At 34.6% G+C, this 25,456-nt stretch overlaps 1 protein-coding gene across 1 annotated transcript; it reads left to right on the top strand.

Annotated features, from left to right (window-relative positions):
* The first annotated feature begins 1,269 nt into the window (after positions 1-1,269).
* LOC117105557 (double zinc ribbon and ankyrin repeat-containing protein 1-like) lies at positions 1,270-22,551 on the top strand. Its single transcript, XM_033246775.1, has 21 exons — positions 1,270-1,426; positions 5,163-5,274; positions 9,415-9,559; positions 10,951-11,089; positions 11,507-11,581; positions 11,775-11,884; positions 12,004-12,085; positions 12,245-12,556; positions 12,760-12,874; positions 13,275-13,313; positions 13,608-13,771; positions 14,025-14,155; positions 14,441-14,750; positions 15,520-15,696; positions 16,017-16,130; positions 16,656-16,746; positions 16,904-17,040; positions 17,288-17,477; positions 18,555-18,613; positions 18,826-18,948; positions 19,481-22,551. Exons 2-21 carry the CDS (start codon positions 5,163-5,165, stop codon positions 19,538-19,540), a joined length of 2,685 nt encoding a protein of 894 aa, XP_033102666.1. The 5' UTR covers positions 1,270-1,426; the 3' UTR covers positions 19,541-22,551.
* The last annotated feature ends 2,905 nt before the right edge of the window (positions 22,552-25,456 follow it).

The raw sequence follows: 25,456 nt of genomic DNA on the forward strand, positions 1-25,456 counted from the left end.
ATTTGTTGTAATATTTGCATATACTTTAACCTTACAATGCAAACGGCAACGGTAGCACCAGAAATTTGCAGACAGGGTCTAACATGTCCAATGGAGGGGTCCGAACCAAGAGGCCAACTCAGAGCCTCAGTTGACGGCCCGGGATAAAAAAAAACCATTGGGGAGTTCACGGGAGAGTTTTTGTGGCTTAGTAGACCCATTTTCCTACATGGTAGACCAAAATGTGCTTGCAGACCACATATTAGAAATTGGCAATTAAAATAACGTTATTTAAATAGGTAAATTATTATTATTTTTTTTTTATCCGACGACATAGTGGTACGTGCGACGGACGACAGGTGGTCCAGGACTGCCCGACGGAGAATTCCTTTACCCCTTTTGCACCACCACTGCAAATCGGATACTACCCGCGCGCGACATGTAGTAAGCCTCGTCGTTGTAATACCAACATTTATAAAAATCAGAATGTATTGTCATAATCAATTAAAAATGTACTTAGGTCTATAATAAAATTGCACTCATTTTATTTTATAAATAACAAGTAGGCCTAGACCTAATTGCGCCCTGTTCTTTAGCTGCTTGTCTGTACCAGATGTGTTGGGGTGCTAACTGGGGGAAAGCTGTTGAGGTGATTTTAACTACTTATGATAATGCCTGGTATTTGTATTTGTTTGCTCATCAAATTTCTTGGTTGGGGTGCCTGAGCCTGAGGGGTACGAACTGTGGGAGGGACGCAATCATTTTCTGGGCTGGGATTTTTCGTTTCCCTAGATACGCCACTGTTACATTACAGTGCACCCTCATTCGAGACCCAATTCCGCGACCCCTCTAATTCGAGACCACTTTTCCAAAGACCCAAATAAAAATCTTCAACCTTTTAACAAAAAGCTAGCCCTCTAATTGGAGACCAACCCCGAGACCCAGGGCGGATTCAGAATTTTCAAACGGGGGTGGGGGGCACAACATATTCAGAATAAAGTGAGAGCGCTTATTGCAATATATGCCTTGAAATTTTAAAATTTAGTGGTAAAACGGGGGGACGTTCGCTCCCCCACCTACTATATCTTTCCCTGAGACCACCCCACATTTTCATTTCCCAGAGGTTGTCTCGAATTGGAGGGCGAATAGAACTGTATTATGATCTGTGATATTAACAATAACACAATGGACACCCCTTAATAGTAAATGTAGCATTCCAGCTTATTTACGTACTTGTTTATGCTGCTTCTATGGCAACAGTATCCTCTTTCACGAAGTGTGTATACTATCTGCATTGTAAGAAACCAATTGTTAGGAGGTATTAGACGAGTCCAATGTTTTGTATCTCAGTATACTGTCTTCAGTATCTTCTGCTTCGTGCTTAAGTATTAATACACCTCAAAGGGGATTTTTTAGTGCACAGTACCGTCCTGGATAAATGTAAAAGGTATGATTTTTATTTAATTATCACCTTTTCCTGTATATAGCCTAGACCTGTAATAATTGCTATTTATTGTGAATTAATTAAGCTAAGCATATCACTACTACTATTACCATCCACTCAGCCAATATCTATATGGCAGGTGACGGTCTAGGTAGGCTAGGCATGAGCACCCATATATATCTAGATATATGGCAGGTGACGGTCTAGGTAGGCTAGGCACGAGCACCCATATCTAGATACTATGAAGACGTTAACAATATAGGGCTACAATACCTTGCGAACACCATTACTCCAATCACTCAGACCACCCAAACTCGGCCCAATCCAACTAGGAACAGAATGTCAACCAATTAATTACCCACAGTATGGATAGGCCACTGCCAAATCAATTATGTAGGCCTACAATAATTTATAAAGCTATTCATTAACAAACTGGAGAATTGTATTATATGGGCATGTAAAATTTCTGTTCAAATTTTTTATTTTATTTTTTTAAAAACATCTTTGCCTCGTAAAATAATTGAGCAAGGTTAGAATGGTGGATGACCATTTTAGCCGTGAGCAAGTTCAGCCACGATGTATGAAACAAATTTTGCATTGTATGTTTTCAATCAGTTTGATCAATTTAATGATTAATATTAAGTATCTGAATACTGATAATTATAATATAAAAAATATATATTGATTTAATTTTAGTAAGTTTTTGATGTATTTCTTACACAAATAATATTTATGTGATGATGGGCGTTGATCGGTGGGAGACAGGGGAAGACGCGTCTCCCCACTTTTCAAAGTAGTGGGGACATCATATCAATTGCCTTCTATATATTCTGTAGTTAAAACCCCACTTTTCGAAACGAGTGGAAATAACAACAATTATGAGTGACCGTCATGAATTTTGTCCATTCACTTGTGCTCTGTTCCAGGTGCTGTGCTTATTTCTGCACCAATACTCAGTAAAAAAGCAATTGTTTGTACATCTCAGCATGGAGGAATAACTCCATGATCTCAGTAACCACTCAATTTTATGGATGCATCGGTTATCAGAGGCTACATTTATTATGAAAACAATGTACTGTAGTGTGTAAACCTATTAGGACAACATTTTTACGAACTCAAAGTTCAAAATTTTTACTATAAATGATTTATTTCTTTTGTTATTATTAAGGCCCATATATTATACTAGTGTTCAATATTATCTGCATACATAAATTCCTGTTTTTCCTAATTAAAAAAAATATATAGTTAGTAAATTGAATTATATATAGCCGTTATAAACAATAATTATACAGCCTTATATATACCCATGGATAGGTCTGTCTATTTCGACTTATTTAAGTAGCGATACAACAAGTTTACGAACTCCGATGTTACTTGACGCAATCTCGCCATGACATCATGCAGGGGCGGATTCAGTGGGGGTGCTACAGGGGTCCTGGTTCCCCTCCCGTCAATTCCACTGAAAAATAAAAAAGAGGGAGAAAAGAAATGAGAAAAATTAAAGGGAGAAAAGAGGAAAAAAATATAAGTGTACCCATGAGCTTAGTGGCGGTCACAGCAGTGGGGGTGAATTTGATTATTTTACAAGTCACAAATTTTGAATTTTCTATTGATTGACAGCGAACACCACATTACACTGTATCCCCAACGCCAATTTTTTCCAACGATTTCACAAAACAGAATGTAAAAAAGGCTAAAAGACGGAGACCTAAGACAGGGTTTTTTACCTGCATTACCGGAATGTAGTGTACCCTACTAGAACAGCTATAGTCTATGCTCAGTGACATAACGCGTATGCGCTCTCGTCCGTGCGGTGGTCTACAGGGCCATCAACCTTTAGGGGTCCCTGCGGTGACCTTGCACATAGGATCCTCACTCTATAACACCCTGATCTAAACTGATCTAAAAGGGCATAATTTATACATAACAGCGAATGTCTCTGATGTTGACTGTAGGACATATATCATAATCAAGTGGGGATGGGGTGCCCAGCCGACCAGGATTCCCTACATTTGTCAAAAGTTTTAAAAATGGAGATAAAATCTGAATAAGTCTGAATGAGTGCCATTTCTGGCACCTAGAGGTGCCATAATCGACTCTCAGTATAAAATAGACTATTGGTCCATAATTAGTCATTTGCGATGCCCCTGAGGGAAGGGGTGTCTTAGCTTAGGAAGGGGAGCAGATCTTCCGTCGGAAAAAGTAAATAATTTCAGGATCCGCCCATTGCATGATAATGATAAATTAAGTAAATCACCCTTTATGTTTATGAAATAAAAATGCTAATGTTGTGTGTGCTTCCTATCTCCTAATAGTCCTGTTTGATCTTAAGTTAGATGGTAGTACAGTATTTCCACTCACAATTAGTGTAGTCGCAATACTATTCGCAAAAACTGAAATTCAAAAAGAGGAGAAAAGGAAAAACCTCTTTATTTATTTTAAAAGTACTGTACATGCAAAGATAGAATTGGAGTGACTGTTTTAAGTTTATTCATGAAGAACATGGTTTATCATTTGTTTTTCATGGTTCGAATATGTCACAAGCTAATCAGTAGATAATAAATCACTATTTTTATGAATGTTAGTTTGCACGAAATATGTAAGCGGGCATGATTATGATTACAAGGATAAATTGAAAAAAAAAAATTATGATGAGTATTTCAGTGACAGATTCAAGGGGGACCAGCTGGCCCACCCTCCCTATTTTTTTTCAAAATTTAAAAGTGGAGAAAAAAAGAAAATTATATTCAAATTTAAGTCTGAAAGTGTCATTTCCGGCCAACTAGAGGTACGATAATCATAAATTTTCTTATCTCAGCCCCAACTATGGTGGGGCTGAGGTGGTCTATACTCCATTTGTAAAATTCCCTCCCTGGGTCCACTCTTGGAATTCCTGGGCCTGCCACTGCATTTTGGAAATGTAGTGTGAAAATAAATTTTAATTGCATTCCTTAAGATTAATTAGATACGACTTATAAAAGGCTACAGATGCTAGGGCCTCTGGGGACCTCGCCCCCCCTCCCCGGACCCCACCGGGGCACTGGGTGGCCCCTACCAAGTCTTGGGCCTACGGCCCAAGACTTCCTTATTTTGGAATTTGTTCCCCCCCCCACTTTTCGATGGATCAACGCCCTTATATGTGATATTTATGCAATAAATCTGTCACTGGACCAAACACCAGTGGAAAACATTCTCGGCTCCCTGGGGAGCACAATTCCATAAGTCATTATTGAATTCTAGTTCCCTAGAATCAGCGCTTGGTATTAAAGTAGATGCTACCAGGTACCCACTCCTGGGTGGAAAGAGAAACATAGATAAAGTGCCTTGTCCAAGGACACAGACAACTTACACAGCGAGGGTTTCGAGCCCCAGACCTTAAAGTTGGAACTGAGCCACAACCGCTGCACCAACCGCTTTCACATACTTTACAGTATGGCACTTTTGTAGAGTGATTGTAAATAAGTATTTGTCTTCCAGAAAGTATAAAACTGAACATAAAATGGTATAAAAGCAGTACATGAATTTACAAGCACACTGGAAACGTCACATTTTCGTTTAAAAACTTGGGTGTGGCCCTCAATGTTAAATTGAAAATTCACTTTGGCCCTCCCACCCAATGTTTTATGCCATCCCCTGACCTAAGGTCACAAACTGACATTTTGTTAAGTGCTACAGTAGTAGTGAACTAAATTGGAAGTAGAAAGTACTGAATTCATGGTTTTGTTTTTTCTCTTTAAAGATGCCTTCTGCAGGTGGTATTGCCGTGCCAAACATCGTTCCTTTACGTATTCCTTACAGTACTGGAAGTGGGAACCAGATAGACACAAACACCTTGATAGAGATCAAGTCAGGTAAAAATTTTAATTAACATTATAATAACAATAATACATTAAGGCCGTCTGTCATAAAATCAGGAAAAAAACCCCTTAAAATTCCATTAAATATCTTAGTTAAAAGGATACAATATTTTATTATTTATTTCCAAAGACCAATAAAAAAAAAATTCACTGATTTATAGACCTTTAAATACAAAATTCAGTTTTTGATTACCAGCTAGTAGGGTCTTAGTTGCCAAGGAAACATTCTAATTTTCAATTGAAAGCTAAATAGCATAGTTAAGAAACTATAAGCAATTCGGTATTAATTAGCAACTCTCGTCATCAACCACAGGGGCTGTCTGTTCTAGTACACTGGGTTATCCCCCTACTCGTCTCGATGGATGTACTGGGTTCTTTATAGTGCACACAGGCCATTGTATATACTGGGCCTACGGTTTATAGTCCTTATCCGAGAAGACTTGTTCTACCACCAGAACCATAGGCGAGTGTACCGTTCGAACCAGCGCCGATATTACAGTATGGCTATAGCTTGCGGCGCCCCTGCTAACCGCTCTGCCATTCGACTAACTCTGCCATGCTGGGCCCTGGATGATAACAATGCTTTTGCACTAACCTGGTCACCCAGTGTAAAGAAGAAATAAATGTTTAAATAAAAAATAAAATAAAATTTATGATAATAATATATTATTAGGGACCTTTAGATTTTTCCCTAAAAGTAGGCCTATCCAGAATAAAGATAGAATTAAACTCTGTTATTACTATTATTATAATTATTATTGTAATGCTTATTAACATTCACTACTCCGTTTTAAAAATTTGCTCAATATCCAATATGCAATGTTTTATCTATTTATCAGTTATATATTGTTATCACAATCAGAGTTATAATTTAGTATAGTATATTATTTAGTTTAGTATAATATAGATTTTAAATGACAGGTACAAAAAAGGACAATAAAGTTGTGAACAATTATCACAGACAAGAATATCTAATTTTCTAGAATAGGGGGAAATTTATTATACTTTTGAAAACAATTAGTTAATGTAGAGGATAAATGATGAATGGTGTCTGACAGGGATAGTTTGTTTATTATTATTATATTTTTACTTGTTATTACCTGTCATTTATCTATAAGCAGCCTTGCAATTGTATGTACATGAATTTTACAAATGACAATAAAATAAATTTTATTGTACTGAACTTTGTGTAAGGGCATGTTTCTGCTAAATAACTCAAAAAACATATGCTTTTTAAATACAGTTAACTTCTTTGGAAGGCGTTTCTAGTGAAAAAATGCAACAATTAGAAACATGGTAACGTGAATATTGGTGGGTGGGCTGACGACCACCGATGGAAATTAAGGTTGACCATACTGTTGTCATGTGCATTAATATTACTGCTTCGAAATAAACACCGCAAAAGGAAAAATTAATTTGGATTAGCCTATTAATAATTAGCATTAGCCGATTTCACTTAATATTACATGTGAATTGGCAATGGCAACACGTTGAATCTCCCGTGAAACGACGACTGCCTATACTTCAGTCAATTTGAGTCACCGGTGGGACAATGCTAACACAGTATTGTGTTGCTGCTTAAAAGTATACCGCAAATGTGTGCTTTCTGAATGCCAACCCTAGAACGAATATACAGTATGTTAAAACACACGTTTTAGAATGCAATCCAAATCATGTTTTTGTTTTTTGGCTCCGTTGGGGAAAAAAGCATGCATGCTTTTTTCCTCAGCAGAAACAGGCCCTAAGAGACCAGAAAAGTGCATTTATATGGATGTATTTATGACTTGTATTTATGACTCATGTATAAATGTTCACCTTATGATCTCTTTATTAATGTATATATGATTGTTTTTAATCTTTTAAATTGTTATGTATTATAGTATTGATATTAATAATTCTGTATGAAATGTGAATTGGTGTTTTGAACCGCTCTGCCATTCGACTCACTCTGCCATGCTGGCCCCTGGATGATAACAATGCTTTTGCACTAACCTGGTCACCCAGTGTAAAGAAGAAATAAATGTTTAAATAAAAAATAAAATAAAATTTATGATAATAATATATTATTAGGGACCTTTAGATTTTCCCCTAAAAGTAGGCCTATCCAGAATAAAGATAGAATTAAACTCTGTTATTACTATTACTATAATTATTATTGTAATGCTTATTAACATTCACTACTCCGTTTTAAAAATTTGCTCAATATACAATGTTTTATCTATTTATCAGTTATATATTGTTATCACAATCAGAGTTATAATTTAGTACAGTATATTATTTAGTTTAGTATAATATAGATTTTAAATGACAGACCTGTACAAAAAAGGACATAATAAAGTTGTGAACAATTATCACAGACAAGAATATCTAATTTTCTAGAATAGGGGGAAATTTATTATACTTTTGAAAATAATTAGTTAATGTAGAGGATAAATGATGAATGGTGTCTGGCAGGGATAGTTTGTTTATTATTATTATATTTTTACTTGTTATTACCTGTCATTTATCTATAAGCAGCCTTGCAATTGTATGTACATGAATTTTACAAATGACAATAAAATAAATTTTATTGTACTGAACTTTGTGTAAGGGCATGTTTCTGCTAAATAACTCAAAAAACATATGCTTTTTAAATACAGTTAACTTCTTTGGAAGGCGTTTCTAGTGAAAAAATGCAACAATTAGAAACATGGTAACGTGAATATTGGTGGGTGGGCTGACGACCACCGATGGAAATTAAGGTTGACCATACTGTTGTCATGTGCATTAATATTACTGCTTCGAAATAAACACCGCAAAAGGAAAAATTAATTTGGATTAGCCTATTAATAATTAGCATTAGCCGATTTCACTTAATATTACATGTGAATTGGCAATGGCAACACGTTGAATCTCCCGTGAAACGACGACTGCCTATACTTCAGTCAATTTGAGTCACCGGTGGGACAATGCTAACACAGTATTGTGTTGCTGCTTAAAAGTATACCGCAAATGTGTGCTTTCTGAATGCCAACCCTAGAACGAATATACAGTATGTTAAAACACACGTTTTAGAATGCAATCCAAATCATGTTTTTGTTTTTTGGCTCCGTTGGGGAAAAAAGCATGCATGCTTTTTTCCTCAGCAGAAACAGGCCCTAAGAGACCAGAAAAGTGCATTCATATGGATGTATTTATGACTTGTATTTATGACTCATGTATAAATGTTCACCTTATGATCTCTTTATTAATGTATATATGATTGTTTTTAATCTTTTAAATTGTTATGTATTATAGTATTGATATTTATGAATTTGTATGAAATGTAAATTTGTGTTTGATGAGGGATTGTGCCCGTACAATTTTCTGTAAGGACAAATAAATTCTGAATCTCTATACAAAATTTACAATTCATTTTGGACTATCAACAACATTAACATACTGTATGGTACTAATCATGAGCAGTGTACTTTCTACAGTACTGTACTTTTCAAAGCATTCCACATTTACCAACTTCCTGCCCTTGCTACTTCAGCCTATAGTGACCACATTCTGGGTTCTGCGGGTCACACTATCATTATTTTATGCATCCTTGACCCACAGTTAGCCTGCAGGTAAAGCATCCTGTGATCAGTGGGACTGTACAAAAAATGAAGTTAACAACTATTCCAGCATCTCAAACTCAAGTTCAAGTTCAATTTATTCATATATAATTCATCATCAGAAATACAATAAACAAAATAGTTATTAATATTAAGTATAGAAAATGCAAATATGTCTGGAGAAAGCCAGATAAGCCCACTACAGTATGGTATTTATCCATTTTCATTCATTTTGTTTTTTTGGTTATATTTTCTGACTAGATGTTAATATAATTTGTAACTTTATAAATGCTGTGTTTTGAACATTAGGTAGTTTTTGCCTCATAATTTATTCATCTTGCATTGCGGAGCACGTTAATTTCAAGATTTTACGTGCTTGACATACCTTAGTTACGTGTTTGCGCATGCATATTTTAATTTGTTTACAAAAGTGCTAACGTTAAAGTTAAAGTTAACGTTGTGCGGCGAAAAAAACTACCTATTAACATTATACCTCCTCACCAGTGATAACAAAATACATAATTGAAATTATTATGTAATTATCTCTTCTCAGACTCAGACGGATCTGCCGTATATTTCACCACAAATGGAAACAAACCGGCGCCTTTCAACAAGCTTGATAAATCTACAATTCGATACAAGGGTCCATTTCTACTAAACAAAGGCAAACGACAAATTAAAAGTATTGCTGTTTCAAGGTATGCCAGTATGCACTAATGATGAAAGTATTATGAAATATAAACAATAAGAATGATTTTAAACATTGTAGTTCACATTAGACTTCATGAGCATTGCTCAATTAGAAATTTGCATTTAAATTTGAAGATCATTTTGCATACACTAGGGGTTGATCTAGAATTTTTCAAATGGGGATTAAGAACAATCATAATAATCAAACAGGATGCCTGTTTATACTTGGTGATTTAGATCAGCATTCTGCAAACCTTTAGACTGATGACACTGTTCAGAAATTCATTCATGAATATTACAACAAAATTATAATAAACAATGATGATTCTATCCGGATTGTACTTTGTTGTATCGTTGCAAATCAACAACAAAGTATGAAGACTGATGGCTTCCTTTAATTTACAAAATGTTGTGTTTCTAATTATTATTATTATTTTTTTTCATTTCTGTGAAAATGAACACCCCAGAGAGCACCCGCGAGTGCTGGCCACTAGGGCTAATCCCTCAGCTCTGCCACCATGAACTGTGGTTCCAGTCTAAACTGATAATGATGACAGTAATAACTGTCTCTTATACACATCTTCACACTATCATTATTTTATGCATCCTTGACCCACAGTTAGCCTGCAGGTAAAGCATCCTGTGATCAGTGGGACTGTACAAAAAATGAAGTTAACAACTATTCCAGCATCTCAAACTCAAGTTCAAGTTCAATTTATTCATATATAATTCATCATCAGAAATACAATAAACAAAATAGTTATTAATATTAAGTATAGAAAATGCAAATATGTCTGGAGAAAGCCAGATAAGTGATGACACTGTTCAGAAATTCATTCATGAATATTACAACAAAATTATAATAAACAATGATGATTCTATCCGGATTGTACTTTGTTGTATCATTGCAAATCAACAACAAAGTATGTTAAGACTGATGGCTTCCTTTAATTTACAAAATGTTGTGTTTCTAATTATTATTATTATTTTTTTTTATTTCTGTGAAAATGAACACCCCAGAGAGCACCCGCGAGTGCTGGCCACTAGGGCTAATCCCTCAGCTCTGCCACCATGAACTGTGGTTCCAGTCTAAACTGATAATGATGACAGTAATAATTATCATAATGCCTATATTATTACTCAACAGAACTGATTTTGGTGATTTCTGTCAAGGCTTCACAACCCACCAAAAAATGTTGGTGACCCACGGATGAATGTTGCTTTATAATTGTTGAGGCTAACATATTCACTTTGTATTGTAAATTGTTAAGACACTTTTCAAATGCAATAGTAGACACTAATGCAATTCAAATACTCTACTTTAACTGATGAGATTGTCCATTTTAAAAAAAATGTTGACAGTTTTTTTTAAAAATAATTATGTTTTTTTCCCCAACAGCAATGGTCTGAGAGAAAGTGATGTTGTTAGCAAGACATTTATGGTGGAATATGTTCCACCTGAAGTTGATACGAACAACGAAGACGATGACCAAAGCTTCATAATGGACACAAGAAGAAGTAGCAGAAACCAATCCAGGGTATAATAATTAAATATTCACAAATCTATATCTTATAAGCTATTTCCAATCCAGGGTATAATAATTAAATATTCACAAATCTATATCTTATAAGCTATTTCCAATCCAGGGTATAATAATTAAATATTCACAAATCTATATCTTATAAGCTATTTCCAATTATTTCTTCAAACAACATACTGAGATCTTATCTGAAGGAACTTGGTTCTACTATTCCTAACCAGCACTGATGTTAAGGCTGTACCCCTGCCTTACTGCTCTGCAACTTGACTTGCCAAAGATTTGAAGTTGAAGTTTATAGCAGTTCAGAGAAGCTTAGCTTGTTTTATTTTAGCTTGTGATTTGTGGATGAATAAATGTTAAACAAATAAACATAATCTGCAGAAAATAATAATCATTCTATCTGATTTATTTCAGAGATTGAATGAGAGTGTTGATGGGATTATTGACCTTACAAGATCCACAAACAACTACCCTATGACACAAACATATGTAAGTATTTATGCTTAACATCTTTCACAAATTATTTGTTTAAAAAACAAACTATTTGTTTCAATTTTTCTCCATTCTTTAAACTATATGTTACTTTACAGTAACATTGTGGAAGGTGATATACAAACCAAAAAAAAAATTACCATCATGCTTTAACATTCACCAAAAGAATTGTGGGACATTTTTCATTCAGCCAATGGTTGGTGTTCAGGCCCCAATGATGCCATACCCAGCTTGGGGGAGTGCAAGCCCAGTCCCACCAACAATGCAAACACGGACAACTGGTACAGACTACATGTTCCAGTAAGTAATACTTTTAATAATATTTAAATAATTCAATATTGTCATGTGGCTTACTCTGTTAAAGCAGATAATGTAGAAAGGCACATACAATTTCTGACGTTGATTTATTTTTGATTTAGTTACCACATGCACGAGCCACAGATAAGTCCTCGTGCTCAACCCCAGTCACGGCCAATGGTACAACCTCCAGTTCAAGTCAATGTGAGTATATTAAACCATGTTTACTTAATTTAAACTCTCTGTTATTACATATTCATTATTTATATTACTGTTATTATGAGTTATAAGTATAAAAATATTCAATAATATTATACAGTATATCATGTCTACTAAAACATTTTTATTCCATGCTTCACTCAGTCATTGGACATGAATTCTTGGCGCCCTCTATCAATTCCACTGCCAGCTGTGCTAAATCAATCGACCGGTACGCAGACTGTAGGCTTGTTTTATCCTACTCAGGAACAAGCTATGAAAAAGCAGCGCATCAATGTAGACCGAATGATTGAGGACAGCCCATCGCAGACCAAGATGGTACCAAATTTGATTGACATCAGTCCAGGAAGGGGGTACTGGAAGAAACAAATTGCACACATCTGTGCTCATCTAGAGGCCTACACTCAGAAAAACTCTGAATTTCGAGCAGAAGTTGGGAAACCAAGAATGGGAAAGGTTAGTGGCAGATTTTGACTTATTTATAAGTGTGAGTTCACACTACCAGCACAACTCCTGTTGTTTTATTGTAAGAAACACTACAAATAACAACAGCTCCAAAAATACATCCAAACTTTTAATTGTGATGGTATGCAATATTTAGGCAATATTTTCTTCAAACTAATACCCGTTCAATTTATTTGTGAAAATTATAATTTCAGATTACATCATTGGAGATTGATGATGATGGCGTAGATGTAACACTTGTGTTAAGCTTTGAATCTAGAGGGGGCGACAACACAGTGAAAGGCACCCGTGCTTCGCAAGTCAGGAAAAGTATGTTCTCGTCTTATGTGTTTTGCTATAAAATTAGGAACTAAGACAAATGTTGTTTGCATATGTGTGTATGTAAAGAATATAACTGAAAGAGCTTTTAGTATAGTATTTTTATTAAGCCATTATATGAATTGATTCTTGTGTGCATAGAAACCGTACTTGCAGAGGTCTGGTGATTTTTTTTAGTAAACAGTTTTGTGATAGTCAGGATTTCCTCAGAATGATCTTGCTTTTTTGTCAGTGTTTATGTACGCAGTAAATGAATAAACAAACAAACAAAAATACATAAACCTACAAATGCCCAGCAATAATATACAATAGCCTGCAATTTTAGAATTTCTGCGTTATGAGCAATTACTGCTTTATTTTTCGAATAATTTTATAAATACTTTATTCATAGGTGCAATACGTGCTAAACGGCTGGCTCAGGAAGAAGATGGTATGTCTTAAGTCTTCCTCATCTTTGTCATCTTCATCAGAATCATTGTCATCATCAGAACCATTGTCAACATCATCATAATACTTTGCATACATCATCATCATAATTTTGTTAACATCATCATTATCATCATCATTGAAGTCATTATCATCATCATCGTCAGCATGATATAGTCATCATCACCATTATCATAATTGTCATTATTATCACTAATATTTCATTATACTAATAATATAATGATCACCACTAATATACTGATTATCCCTAAGCATTTGTTTATAATTTTATTTTCAGATTCACCCTACAAACAAGTGACAAGAGCAAAGAAAACAGGGAAGAGTAAATCACCAAAGACTGAAAACAGCAGCAGACTGACTCCAGAGGAGAAGAAGCTCATCAAGGAGGTTGGCCCGAATGGAGAGGGTGATGAAGAGGTTGTACAGGATATGTTAGATGAAGTAAGTTATATCTTTTTGAGATGTCAAGATCCTTTCAAATTGTTGTTCCTGTTCAGTTTCATTTCTGATCGCCGTGTGTTTCAGTTTGACGGCTTAAATGCAAGTTAAAATAGTGCATCATCTTTGCTGTTCGTTCCATGGGCAGTATGGTTACATGTTAAAGAATGCAGTAATCACTACCAAGGCGACCCACATTGGACCTTTTTTTGTAGACTTTCATGGGTTATGAATTGTATTTTTTTTATTAACTTAGGGAGCAGATCCAAATTGTGAGAATAAAGATGGCACACCAGCCCTGATCTTAGCAACAATGAACAACCACATTGATGCCGTTGCTATCCTACTGGATGCTGAAGCTGAAATCAACAGCAAGGCTCCTGCCAGGTATTCTAAATCGATGTTATCTCTTTTTTGTTAATAAAGAAACATGTGAGCTTACATTGGGTAAACAGTTTTCTGACAGTCATTTAGCATTATTTTAGCATTTATTTTCAGTAATCAATCTATTAACTGAAAACCAATGAAGTTTTCTCTTTTATTATAATTATTCAATAAAATGCATTATAATTATTATTATTGTTGTTGTTGTTGTTGTTGTTGTTGTTGCCATATTAATATTATTATTGTTAACTCTTTGTGTTACAAGCCAAAACATCATTCAATTTTCAGGAAAGGTAACACTGCTCTCCATGAGGCTGTACTACTTGGTCCAGATGGCCAAGAAATTGTTGAGATGCTATTAGAGAACGATGCCAATCCAAAGATCAAGAATGCCAAAGGAGACACCCCTTACAGCTTGGCTGTCAAGAGTGGCTATGAGAGCACTGTATCCTTATTTGCCTCCTCTATGGGGCAGGAGATGCTGGATAAGATGACAAAGAAAAGCAAAGGAAAAAAAGAAAAAAGCAAGAACAAAAAGGAAAAGGAGAATGATAGATTAAAGGAAGGACAGAGATCTTACAAAGAGAAACTACCTAAGGTAAGGTTTAACAAGTTCTTATATATAGGATATTGTTGTTGATGCATAATTGTATCTGGTTGTATATTAGAAATTTAGGATATTCTCCACTTCACTGAGCCTCACAGAGACTTAAGCTAGCTCATCTCAACTGAGACCGGCCAGCAACTGTAAGTTGCACAAAATGAGGCGATATGAGCAATCTTTGCAATCAAAAGCAACTGAAAATCGGTCAGAAGACAGTTCAATCCAGTTAATGTATGTAATGCATGCTATCCTGTTAGGGTAGTGTTGCATGGTGACTAGTTGAAGAGTTGTAAGTGGTAATCGCTCTGGACAACTAGTTCTGCTGTAGTGGCTTGTATGGTAGTTGCGAGATCATGGGTGAAGGTTGACGTGAGGGCTACCGGCAACTAGTTGAGTTGAGTCGAGTCACAAAGGGGTCGCTAAACATAAGTTTAGCTTCAGTTTATATAATATTGTTTAATGTTTTAATTTGCAAGGTTTTGGATATATATTACTGTAATAAATGTGTATCATCCCTTGATTTACAGTATGTAAAAAAAAATATCAAACATATTAAGAATGCACATTGCATCTAAGCCAGCTTCATAAATCCCTCAGTTCAGTGAAAATTTAGCCATTTTAAATTGCCAAGATTCGTAAAATTTTCATTATAAACTTTTTCTGCGTATAGGCTACAAATTTTGGTATGTGATGAAACCTTAAACTTAACTTAAAGTCGACAATACAGAATGATATTTAATTATTTTATACATTTCTTTAACAGGATAAAGGAACAGTTGTCGCAGTCAAGAACTTTGACCCCCAGGGTGATGCGGAGAAACTGCGGAAAGCCATGAAAGGTTTTGGCACCGATGAGAAGACAATCATAGACATTATAAGTCAACGCTCAAGTGATCAGCGTCAAAAAATTGCTAAACAATTCAAGCAAATGTTTGGCAAGGTTTGTTAAAAACATTTTTAATTATATAAATGTTAAATAATTGTTTGTAATTTTTACAGTTATATCTCTACCTTTTTTCAAAAGGATATGAAAATGTACATGAGATTCTTGATACCCACATTTATGAAAAAATGGTTGTTAAACTGCTAAATTTCCCCTAATCATGCATTACAGCTACACAATCAATGTTACTATTAAATCAAGTGTTATCTGTTATTACTTTTGTAATCCTGCTACTAAGCCTACTATATATATACTGTCTCTTATACACATCATTTGATTGTTGTAGTTGTTTATTGAAAGGTTTCATTTTACCACAGGATTTGATGAAGGAGTTTAAAAGTGAGCTTAGCGGGAAGTTGCTCGCAATGCTGTTGGGGCTGATGATGACACCAGAGATGTACGATGCACATGAGCTAAATAAAGCTATTAAAGTATGTCTGCGTTCTCCTTTTTACTTAATCTTTGTTAACTTTTTTATTTGTTGATCATTTTGTATGATCTGACATGCATAGCTGATCATTTGAATCCCTCAAACCATACAATATAAAATAAACTTGGGAAAAAAAATAAAAACTGGAGTGGCACCAGGAATTGCTTGACGGTGGGTCCAAGGTCCCTGGCGGGGAGGAGGGCCGAAGTCCTAGACGAGAGCAAAGTTGGCGTGGTCGGACAACGCTAAAAATCTTTCAAAATTGGCAATTTAAGGGTTTCAAAGGCTTATTTAATATATTTAGAGTACTAATATGTAGAAAATACATATCATTATTTTTGTCCCAGACAAACTGTAGTTTTTCTTCACGACAGCTCCCCCTTCCGTCTTCTCTGCTGGCAGCCACCCCAAAATGAACATTAGGCTAATAGATAGTACAATGACAAATACTATATTGATGTATCAGATAGTAGAGTGCTGAGTTGAGATGGCGCAAATCTTAAAACGGTTCCTTTTTAATGTTTAGGGTCTTGGTACAGATGAAGATGTGTTGATTGAGATTCTGTGTACACGTACAAACAGCTCTATTGAAGCAATCAAAGAGGCCTACGAAGAAGGTATGTTAGAACAAATCATAATGTTAGTTAATATCATAGAGGTATTATTATGGTTAATATCAATAAATTTATTAAAATTAATTAAAAACAATTTATTGATATTGATTCATTTCCTCATTAAATAATAAGCAATTCAAATATAAATTGTTTCTCAAAGAATATGACAAGGATTTGGAGGAGGATGTTGAAGATGATACGTCCGGACATTTTGGACGTATTCTGATATCGGTCTTACAAGGAAGTCGTCCAGAAGGTGATGTCGTTGATCCAGATAAAGCCAAAAATGATGCCAATGTAAGAGACAATAATTCATTTGATTTTTTCAGTGAATAGATTTAAAAAAAATAATGTTGGTAGGAATGATGATGTTGATGATAATGATGATGATGGTGATGATGATATTAGCATTTGGTTTAGTGGAGGGGTGGGGAGGGAGGGCAACAACGACATCTACATACTAAGAATGATATTAATTACATGGGTATTAATACTTATGATTTTATTATACAATTATTTAAAATATTATTTTTTTATTTTATAGGATTTATATAAAGCTGGTGAAGATAAATGGGGTACAGATGAATCAAGGTTCAATGTGATTTTGGCATCACGCAGCTATGCACAACTACGTGCAACCTTTGAAGAGTATTCAAAGATCTCCAAGAATGATATCGAAACTGCCATCAAGAAGGAGATGTCAGGTGACCTGAAGAACAGCATGCTTACTATCGGTGAGTTAATCATTTCTGCTACTCCCTCTGTTTTTGATATCCTAATATCCCTAATAAGAATAAGTCATGGGGTAAAATGACTACTACAGTATTTGAAAATAATATAACAATGAAAATAATAATTAAATAAATGCATGACAACAAACATTGTACCCAGAGTTATTGGTCCCTTTTAAATGACATTCACTTTATTTGTTTTATTTCTGTTTAATTTAAATGATGGTCACCTTTTTCTTTCCCAAGTTTGATGTAATTTTATTGGTAATTGAATTTTGTGCAATGCTTGGATGATTGTTTTTTATCTTTCCTTCTTGAATTTGTACTGTATATTTGATAATAATAATAATAATTAATAATATAGTAATAATAATGATTCATAATTAGTAATAAAAAAAATAATTGATTTTATTACGTATATGTTTTTTAAACCTGTTGTGTACTTCTGATGTTTCAAATTTTACTGTAATTTAGTGTTACTTTCCTCTCCATTTTTCATGTCTTGTGCTTGTGCTTGATCGATGTTTTGTTGTTTTAATATTTGCCTACATTTTTTGTAAATATCATATGATTCACCCTTGGCTGTGATTTTGATTTGAATAAAAGAAACTGGAACTGAAAGATGAAGCAAATAGGAAAAGCGAACTCCTTCTTGGTAAAATGAACCACTGCAAAGGAAGGGTAGTGACAGTAATCTGATAACACTATAAGTAAACAACACTCAGCCAAGGGAACTACTACTCATAGACAATTACACAATTTTCAATAGGATGAGAGTTGGAAGGTGGTGGGGCGGGCGAGTGTGCAGCATGACTGCAGTTTTGGAAAATTTTTAACAAGGAAAATAGCAATTTCAGTAGTTTCGGAGTGAGTGAATGTTTCATCTTCATATCTAGAGCAGGGTCTGCTTTTCCCCTTATCATTTTCTGATTTTGCAGGCAATGTTTCTGAAATTTCATTTTATTTTGTTTCTTTTTATTTCTTTTAAGTAGTTTAGCATTTGGATTTTCTTTTATATTACAGTTTTGTAGTAACTTTTTTTTAATTTTATGCTAAGCATTTGGATTTTCTTTTGTACAGTGAGATGTGTTCGAAATAAGCACAAGTACTTCAGTGACAAATTACACAAGACAATGAAGGTATTTTCGTTTCTTTCCACATGTTATTTGAAGTACAAAATTTGAGAGTTGCAAAGCGTTTCTTGACGACTTGAACTGTCATATTCATCTTCTAATTTAGCGTGCATCTTAAATTGGTCTTGTAAATCTTGTAAATTGGTGTATATTGTGCATTAGACAAATCATGAAATGTGGGACTTCCTTTTTAATGTCTTTATCGTTGTTAATTTTAGGGGGCAGGTACAGATGATGAGAAGCTGATGCGAATCGTAATCTCACGTTCTGAGGTTGATATGGTGAACATCAAGGGGGAATACCAGAAAGCTTATTCAGAATCTCTTGGAAAAACAATTGCTGTAAGTTACTTCAAAATCAGCTTAGTATTTACCAAAATAATGCTCATTTACTTTCCATAAGTAGTAACGTTGCAAATATTTAGGACAATGACAACGGTGGTAATGGTGTTAGTTATTGAAATGGAAGCAAATGTCAGTGGTGATACCATTGGTGGTGGTAGTAGTAGCATGTGTAGTGATGACAGTTGTGGTACTGGTATGGATGGTAGAGTGCTGATAATTAGATGTATTGGTAGTTGCAATGATGGTAGTCTTGGGTGTGGTTGTGATGGTAGTTTATATAGTGATAGTGGTGGTGAGGACTGTAGCAAGTATGATGTTTATCATAGCATATCATAGTGGTCTGGGGATTGTAGTTTCTGTGATTGTATTATGGGTTGTGGTAGTGGTAGGATGGTGGCAGTTTACCTGGAGATGATTGTTGAATTTATAGGGATTAGTGTGTTGGTGATAATTACACAGAACTAAGGTACATAACATTATAAATATGAACTGTAAATATATTGTTAAATTGTGTTTACTTCTATTTCAGGGTGATACTTCCGGTGACTACAAGAAACTACTCTTGAACTTGGTTGGTGGGGAAAACTAAGAAGCCGTAAATCTTAAGTCATGACAGTACTTAGGATTTGTTAGTAAATTGCAACTCTTCTACAATTACATTTTAATTTTTGTAAAAACCTTGAACAAAACCAGATACCTTGAATAAGACCATAAAAACAATATTTTCATTCAGAAATCTTGTTAAATATACATTTGTTTTGTTTTGTTTTTTTCCTTTTTTTTTTTTTGGTTATTTTTTTGTATTTTATATGTTTATTAGTAATTCAGGTTTACTATTTTTATGTTTTTTGGGTTTTTTTTTTCTTTTTTGAATATATGACCAAACGTTTAATAGGAAAATGCTTTTCATGTTTATTGTATTTTAAAGAATTCTACATAATTATTTATTTTTCAAATATATGTTGTTGAAAATTTACTTGATACTTGGGTTGAATTTTACCCACAGGATAATTTATTAGATTAGCAATATTGTTTCTATTGACCATGTTTAATTAATTAACTATTTTAATTATATATAATTCATTAGAACTATATGACTATTGTATAATATACATGCAATATTATTTATTTCTAAATATTTTCAAGAAAATCAATCACAGGATATGGTAATTAGATGAATAATTACTTTTTATTTAGTACTAATTAACTTTTCATCAGGTGTAAGTATCTGAATTACCTCATTAAACAAGGGGTCCCAAGTCTCCCGGAACTCCCCAGAGTCTCCCGGAAATTGGTATGGTTTCCCGCAAACAGAAAAAATCTCCCGGAAATACATTCTCCAGCAAATTTATTGAAAAACTTATTTTTTTTGTTTATTTGGCCTAAACTTTGGTTGCAGATTACTTTTTGCAGTCTGACAATGCCATTTTTAGGCTTCAAAAGGTGCCTATTCTAAAAAAATGTCATCACCTCAGCCCCAATCATGGTGGGCCTGAGGTGGGCGTGGCCCTTTGTTTGGTACCTACACTTTTTCCTCATTGACTATATAGCGCCCCTAATGTCATTAAACGAATCTCCTGGAAATGGGTTCTTCCAACTTGGGACCCCTAATTAGGTTTCATGTGCAGGTGTCATTTTTGTGTCTTCTATGGCATTGGTTATTATTAGAAGCTTGGGTGTATATGTTTGTAAAATTCTATATGGGCATAGTATTCTAATACAAATTAATCATGCAACAAATCAAAATAGTATCAGATCTGTACAATTTATGTACAAACAGAATTATAACTTGACAGCACCCTCTATATATTTGGCTTGCGGCTACCTAAAACAAAATGCCTACAGTGTACATTAGTACTATTAGTGAGAAATGTGTTAAGACTGATGGCAGAATTACTTCAGATAATAGTGTAGACATACATGGGTAAGTAACGAATCCATACATACATGGGTAAGTAACAAATCCATCTGAAATAGATATATTTCATCAGGGAAATTCTATGTTTTGTTACTTTTAAATGTAGTGTGTGACCATACTAGTGCAATACTTAGCTATTTGGTGTTAGGGTAACTTTGCATATATACTTAGTTTTTATCATGATTAGTTTTAATGAGATCTAATTAATTATCTGTGTATATCCATGCTGAGTAATCATGTAAATGCATTTGTTCATAAGTGACTTATTAGTTGTTTTTTTTTCGATCATTACATGTGAGTATTCTTCAAAGAATAATTATGTTTTTTAATATATACCACATGTAGATAAATCAAATTATTAGTTTAAAACATATATACTAATATAAAAGTCTCTATTGTATGTTCATATAGAACAAACAAATGAATAAATACTTTATTATCAGTGTGTTTCAATATTTTTTAATATTTGGTTATGAAACTTGCGAAGTTGACAATAACATTATTCATAGGGCATTATATCGCCCTTGGCTGATACTCTTGAAAATTTACATATAGATGTATTGTCTCAAATTTATGTGTAACTTATATATATTAATGACTAAATTCAATGTACAGTATCTGATCTTGAAGTAGAAATTGCATGATTTCTTAAACAGTTATCTTTATAAAAATTGCAAAAGAGGAAATTGTTTTCTCTAGATGTTGCTAAGCTCTGTGAGTGATAAAATTCGAGTCAACTCGGCCCAGATAGAATATTAAGTTATAATTACATTCTTCTTTATCAAATTTCAATTAGAGATCCTTTTCAAAGGCAAGATACTCCTCTCCCAAACAACCTAAAGAATGTGCGGTGCTTAATTGTTAACTCGCGCGCCAAACATTGGGATAAAGTAAAAAACCTTGGCAATAAGATCTGGTATACATATTTGTAATGCAGTAGTTTAAGTTTCTTTAGATCTATTAGATTGAGCTGTGAGTTACAAATTAAAGTACAGGTTTCCCCCCCAAAGACAACTTTTGGGACCAGGGTTTTTATGGTTTTCAGCAGCTTTGGTCTTCAATTACATAAATTATTCTTATAAAAATAAAAGGTAGACATTCATTTGGGGCCACAAAGGTGGTCTTTAGTTTGAGATGGTCTTGTATTGAAGGGGTCTTTAATTGGAGGGGGATCTGTTTAATGGTGACCAGTTTACCAATCAAACTGATCTTGTATGTGAAGTAGTTTAGGCCCAATCTCACAAGTAGTCGAAAGTTAGATGCTTTTAATTAATATGGCAACCATGTAGTAATTAAAAAGTATTTTTGATTCAGTATTTTCTGTAATCGGTTTTTATTTTCAATTCCATATTTAAATATAATTGGTTGAGCTTACTAATAAAAATAATTTTAGTAGAAAGCCCCAGTGATCTAGTCGGTTAAGACATAGACAGCAGCAGCTGGTCCCTGGTTCGGATACTGGTTGGGGAGACTTTCTTTTAAATGTAAGGTAAAATAGATGGCATCACTTTTATATTTCTGAATTCAGTATTGAATTGAATCTCCCGTTATCATATTTCTGAAATCGCGATATTCAGAGCACCATTATTCATTTTTCTCTCAGTACTTCTTTGATTTCGTAGAACTAATGTGAATTTGTAATTCTATAACCTCATTGGCAATTTAATATGACTCAGTAATTACATATTTGTACTATGTGTTCATGTTAGTGTATGTACGGTCATTAATGCGGCCATGTTCGGCTAATATGAATTGTTTTAATTGACTGCCATTCTAGGCCAGACGTGGGCAGGCTGATTAGACTTTATATATAACTTTGAGCTTACCCTATAATGCTGATCATAAATTGTATGCAGTTAACGGATTATTTTAAAGTAGGCCACTCTATAATACTTTCTCCACCCACGTCAATGAAGATTAACACCACATCTTCAATTTGTTCACGGACATAATCAGATAGGCCTGTTCCATTTTCATGAACATCATATTCTAATTTTAGGTCAGTTGATAAAATAGCGATGGTGAAAAATACATTGTACCTTAGTTCGACAAACTTTTCAAATTGAAAAACTTTCATTTATACTCAGGACTGTTACCAGAATTCCTATTCCTAAAATGCATTATGAGAGCCATAAGGCGAAAGGCACAGAAATCCAGGGGAATATCTCTTGTAGGGGTCAGGAGAAAATCTTCTAAAGTTGTAATTCCAAGTATTCTAGTTTGTAACATGGGAACCCTCATGCAGAAAGGCCTATTTTGATGTTGTGCAAAGTTGGCTGAATAGATCGCTTCTATTTATAACTCACTCACAGGTAATTCTGTCGACTACTTTGTCCGAAGAATCTCATTTTACATCTATTGACGATCACCTCTTTAATACATTTTTATCGTCCCCTTCAAAATGTGTGATATTTTTCAGAATATGTGGAACACAGTCATTCAATTAAGACAATTGATATCTTATATTAGATAATGAATTTATAGGTTGTGGTGCTTCGGCGTGTTTCCTTTATATATTATTCAAACTACCGTGGGAATTGCCGCGTAAAATGAGGCATACGAAAAGTTATAATGCAAAATTTTGCATTTATAACAACGGGGTGCAATTTCAGCTCCATTTGATCAATGATATAGTGACATAACGGTACAGTATAATATTTGGCACGTTCAAGAAGTACTGCTAGCTTTGAATAGCAGTTTATGTAAGCCCTGGTTAGTGCCCGAAACAGGGGCGGGGGGGGGGGGGGGCGCTAGGAAAAAGGATCCCCGTTGGGGACATCTGTACCCCGTTTGGACCCCCTGTCGGGAATTTCTATCAAGGTCGTCTTGGGAAAATGAAATATCGACCGCCGAAAGTACAATGTTATGCCTTCACCTGTCAAACTTTAGGGATTAAAAACTGTTTAGGCGAGCAGGTGCGTTGGGTGCGTACGCACCCCCCCCCCCCCAATCGAAAAACGTCGACTAATTATAACAAAAAAAATGTGACCTTGTTCGCAGAATCATTATAAAATGAATCACATAACAGTACAGTATTAAGATTGTATGAATGTACAAATGAGTTACAATAAGTATACTAGAGCGCTGACTCCACACGCGCAATCTTTTGTACTGCCAGCAACATAACACAACAAACATACACGCGTTATATGCACGTTATCGTCTAGGTGAATCTTCCCCTAACTACCAGCAGGTATGTCAGTGTATAGCAATGAAGTCAAAATGCTAGAATGACACCCCGGTTTAGACAAGTATAATCGTTCCTAGCGCTCTCAGAAATACCCTGAAATGAGTATACTCGACGCTGGAGCGCGCACGTGTTAAAAAGTGGGGATAAAGGAGCAGGAAATTAAAAAGCGAAAAGCTTTTGCAAAATCCTGCCAAACATTGGATGACTGGGTCAACAAAAAATACCGTGAAGATAGGAATGAATGCCTACCACCCGATTTAGAAGAACAGTATGCGAACCAAAAGAAAGATGAAAACCCAGACCACGGTTGTCCTGAAGGTATAGATTGATTTTAATATGTTGTCCTTTGATTTTGTCAACCCACGAACTGTAGAAATAGAAATAGGCCTAATATAAGATAATTATTTAGCCAGTTGAAAATCATTTATAAAATAAAAGAAATGGGGAAATTTGGACAGATTTTCGACTCGAGGAAGGTGCGTGTTTATTACAAATGACGTTCTGGAGCCTGGCGTTTAGTCGAGGAGGGAGAGGGACCTTTATTCCAATAAATAGTAATTTTTCACTGGTAATTTTTTGATAGGTCCTATCGCTGTGTTCGTGGACATATAGAGATTAACATGATAAAATGCCTTCAAATTAGTCTACTAGGACTTAAGAAAACAAATTTTTCCCCCAGCCTGGTTGATCACTGCGCTCGCAAAACGCACCCCCCTGGCCCAGAGCCTGGTTGCTCACTGCGCTCGCAAAACGCATCCCCCCCCCCCCATTCAAAAAGCTGGATACGGGCCTGCGTATGTTATTCCGATGGCGTGTTTTTTTGTTTTTTGTTTTTTTTTGCAGAAATAATCCGAATGATGTTTGCTCTACCTGATGCGTTATCGTACTATAAATGCTCATAACGTTTCTAAATGCTTGTGGAAAAGAATATTCCAGCATGTCTGCATGTTGTAAATGCAAAAAATATTGTAGAAGGACAAAGCTAATATCAATAGATGATTCTGATTTTAATTTATTTGGAAAATTGTTTAAATTTCTACAATATTACAAAACCCCAAAATTACACATGTATACCTGCAAACCTTGCAGTGACGGACTAGTCTTTTGCAAGATGTAGGCACGTAAATTTGAACACAGAATTTCAAAACGTACTTAACGGCGTATTTTTAAAAATACACCGTAAAAGTATTTTAAATAAATTTGCACCTTTGTATTATGAATTAATAGTACAATATATAAACACAAACATTATGCTTTCCAGGTCCCAAATATGAATTAACATTACATACCGACGCATATATTGAAAAACGGTTCTAACTGATATATTATTTTTAATGGTTTAATGGTTAATGTAAGACTTACAAGAAATGGCAAGATATTTCAAAAATTAAGGATTA

The sequence above is a fragment of the Anneissia japonica genome, unplaced genomic scaffold, assembly GCF_011630105.1.
Source record: "Anneissia japonica isolate Jap-2015-1 unplaced genomic scaffold, ASM1163010v1 scaffold701_len334292_cov200, whole genome shotgun sequence".
Lineage (NCBI taxonomy): Eukaryota > Metazoa > Echinodermata > Crinoidea > Comatulida > Comatulidae > Anneissia > Anneissia japonica.

Coding starts and splice junctions, on each gene's coding strand:
- LOC117105557 (XM_033246775.1), top strand. CDS start 5,163: ATGCCTTCTGCAGGTGGTATTGCCGTGCCAAACATCGTTCCTTTACGT. Junction 13,772..14,024: donor TACAGGATATGTTAGATGAA/GTAAGTTATATC, acceptor TTATTAACTTAG/GGAGCAGATCCAAATTGTGA. Junction 18,614..18,825: donor AATTACACAAGACAATGAAG/GTATTTTCGTTT, acceptor TGTTAATTTTAG/GGGGCAGGTACAGATGATGA.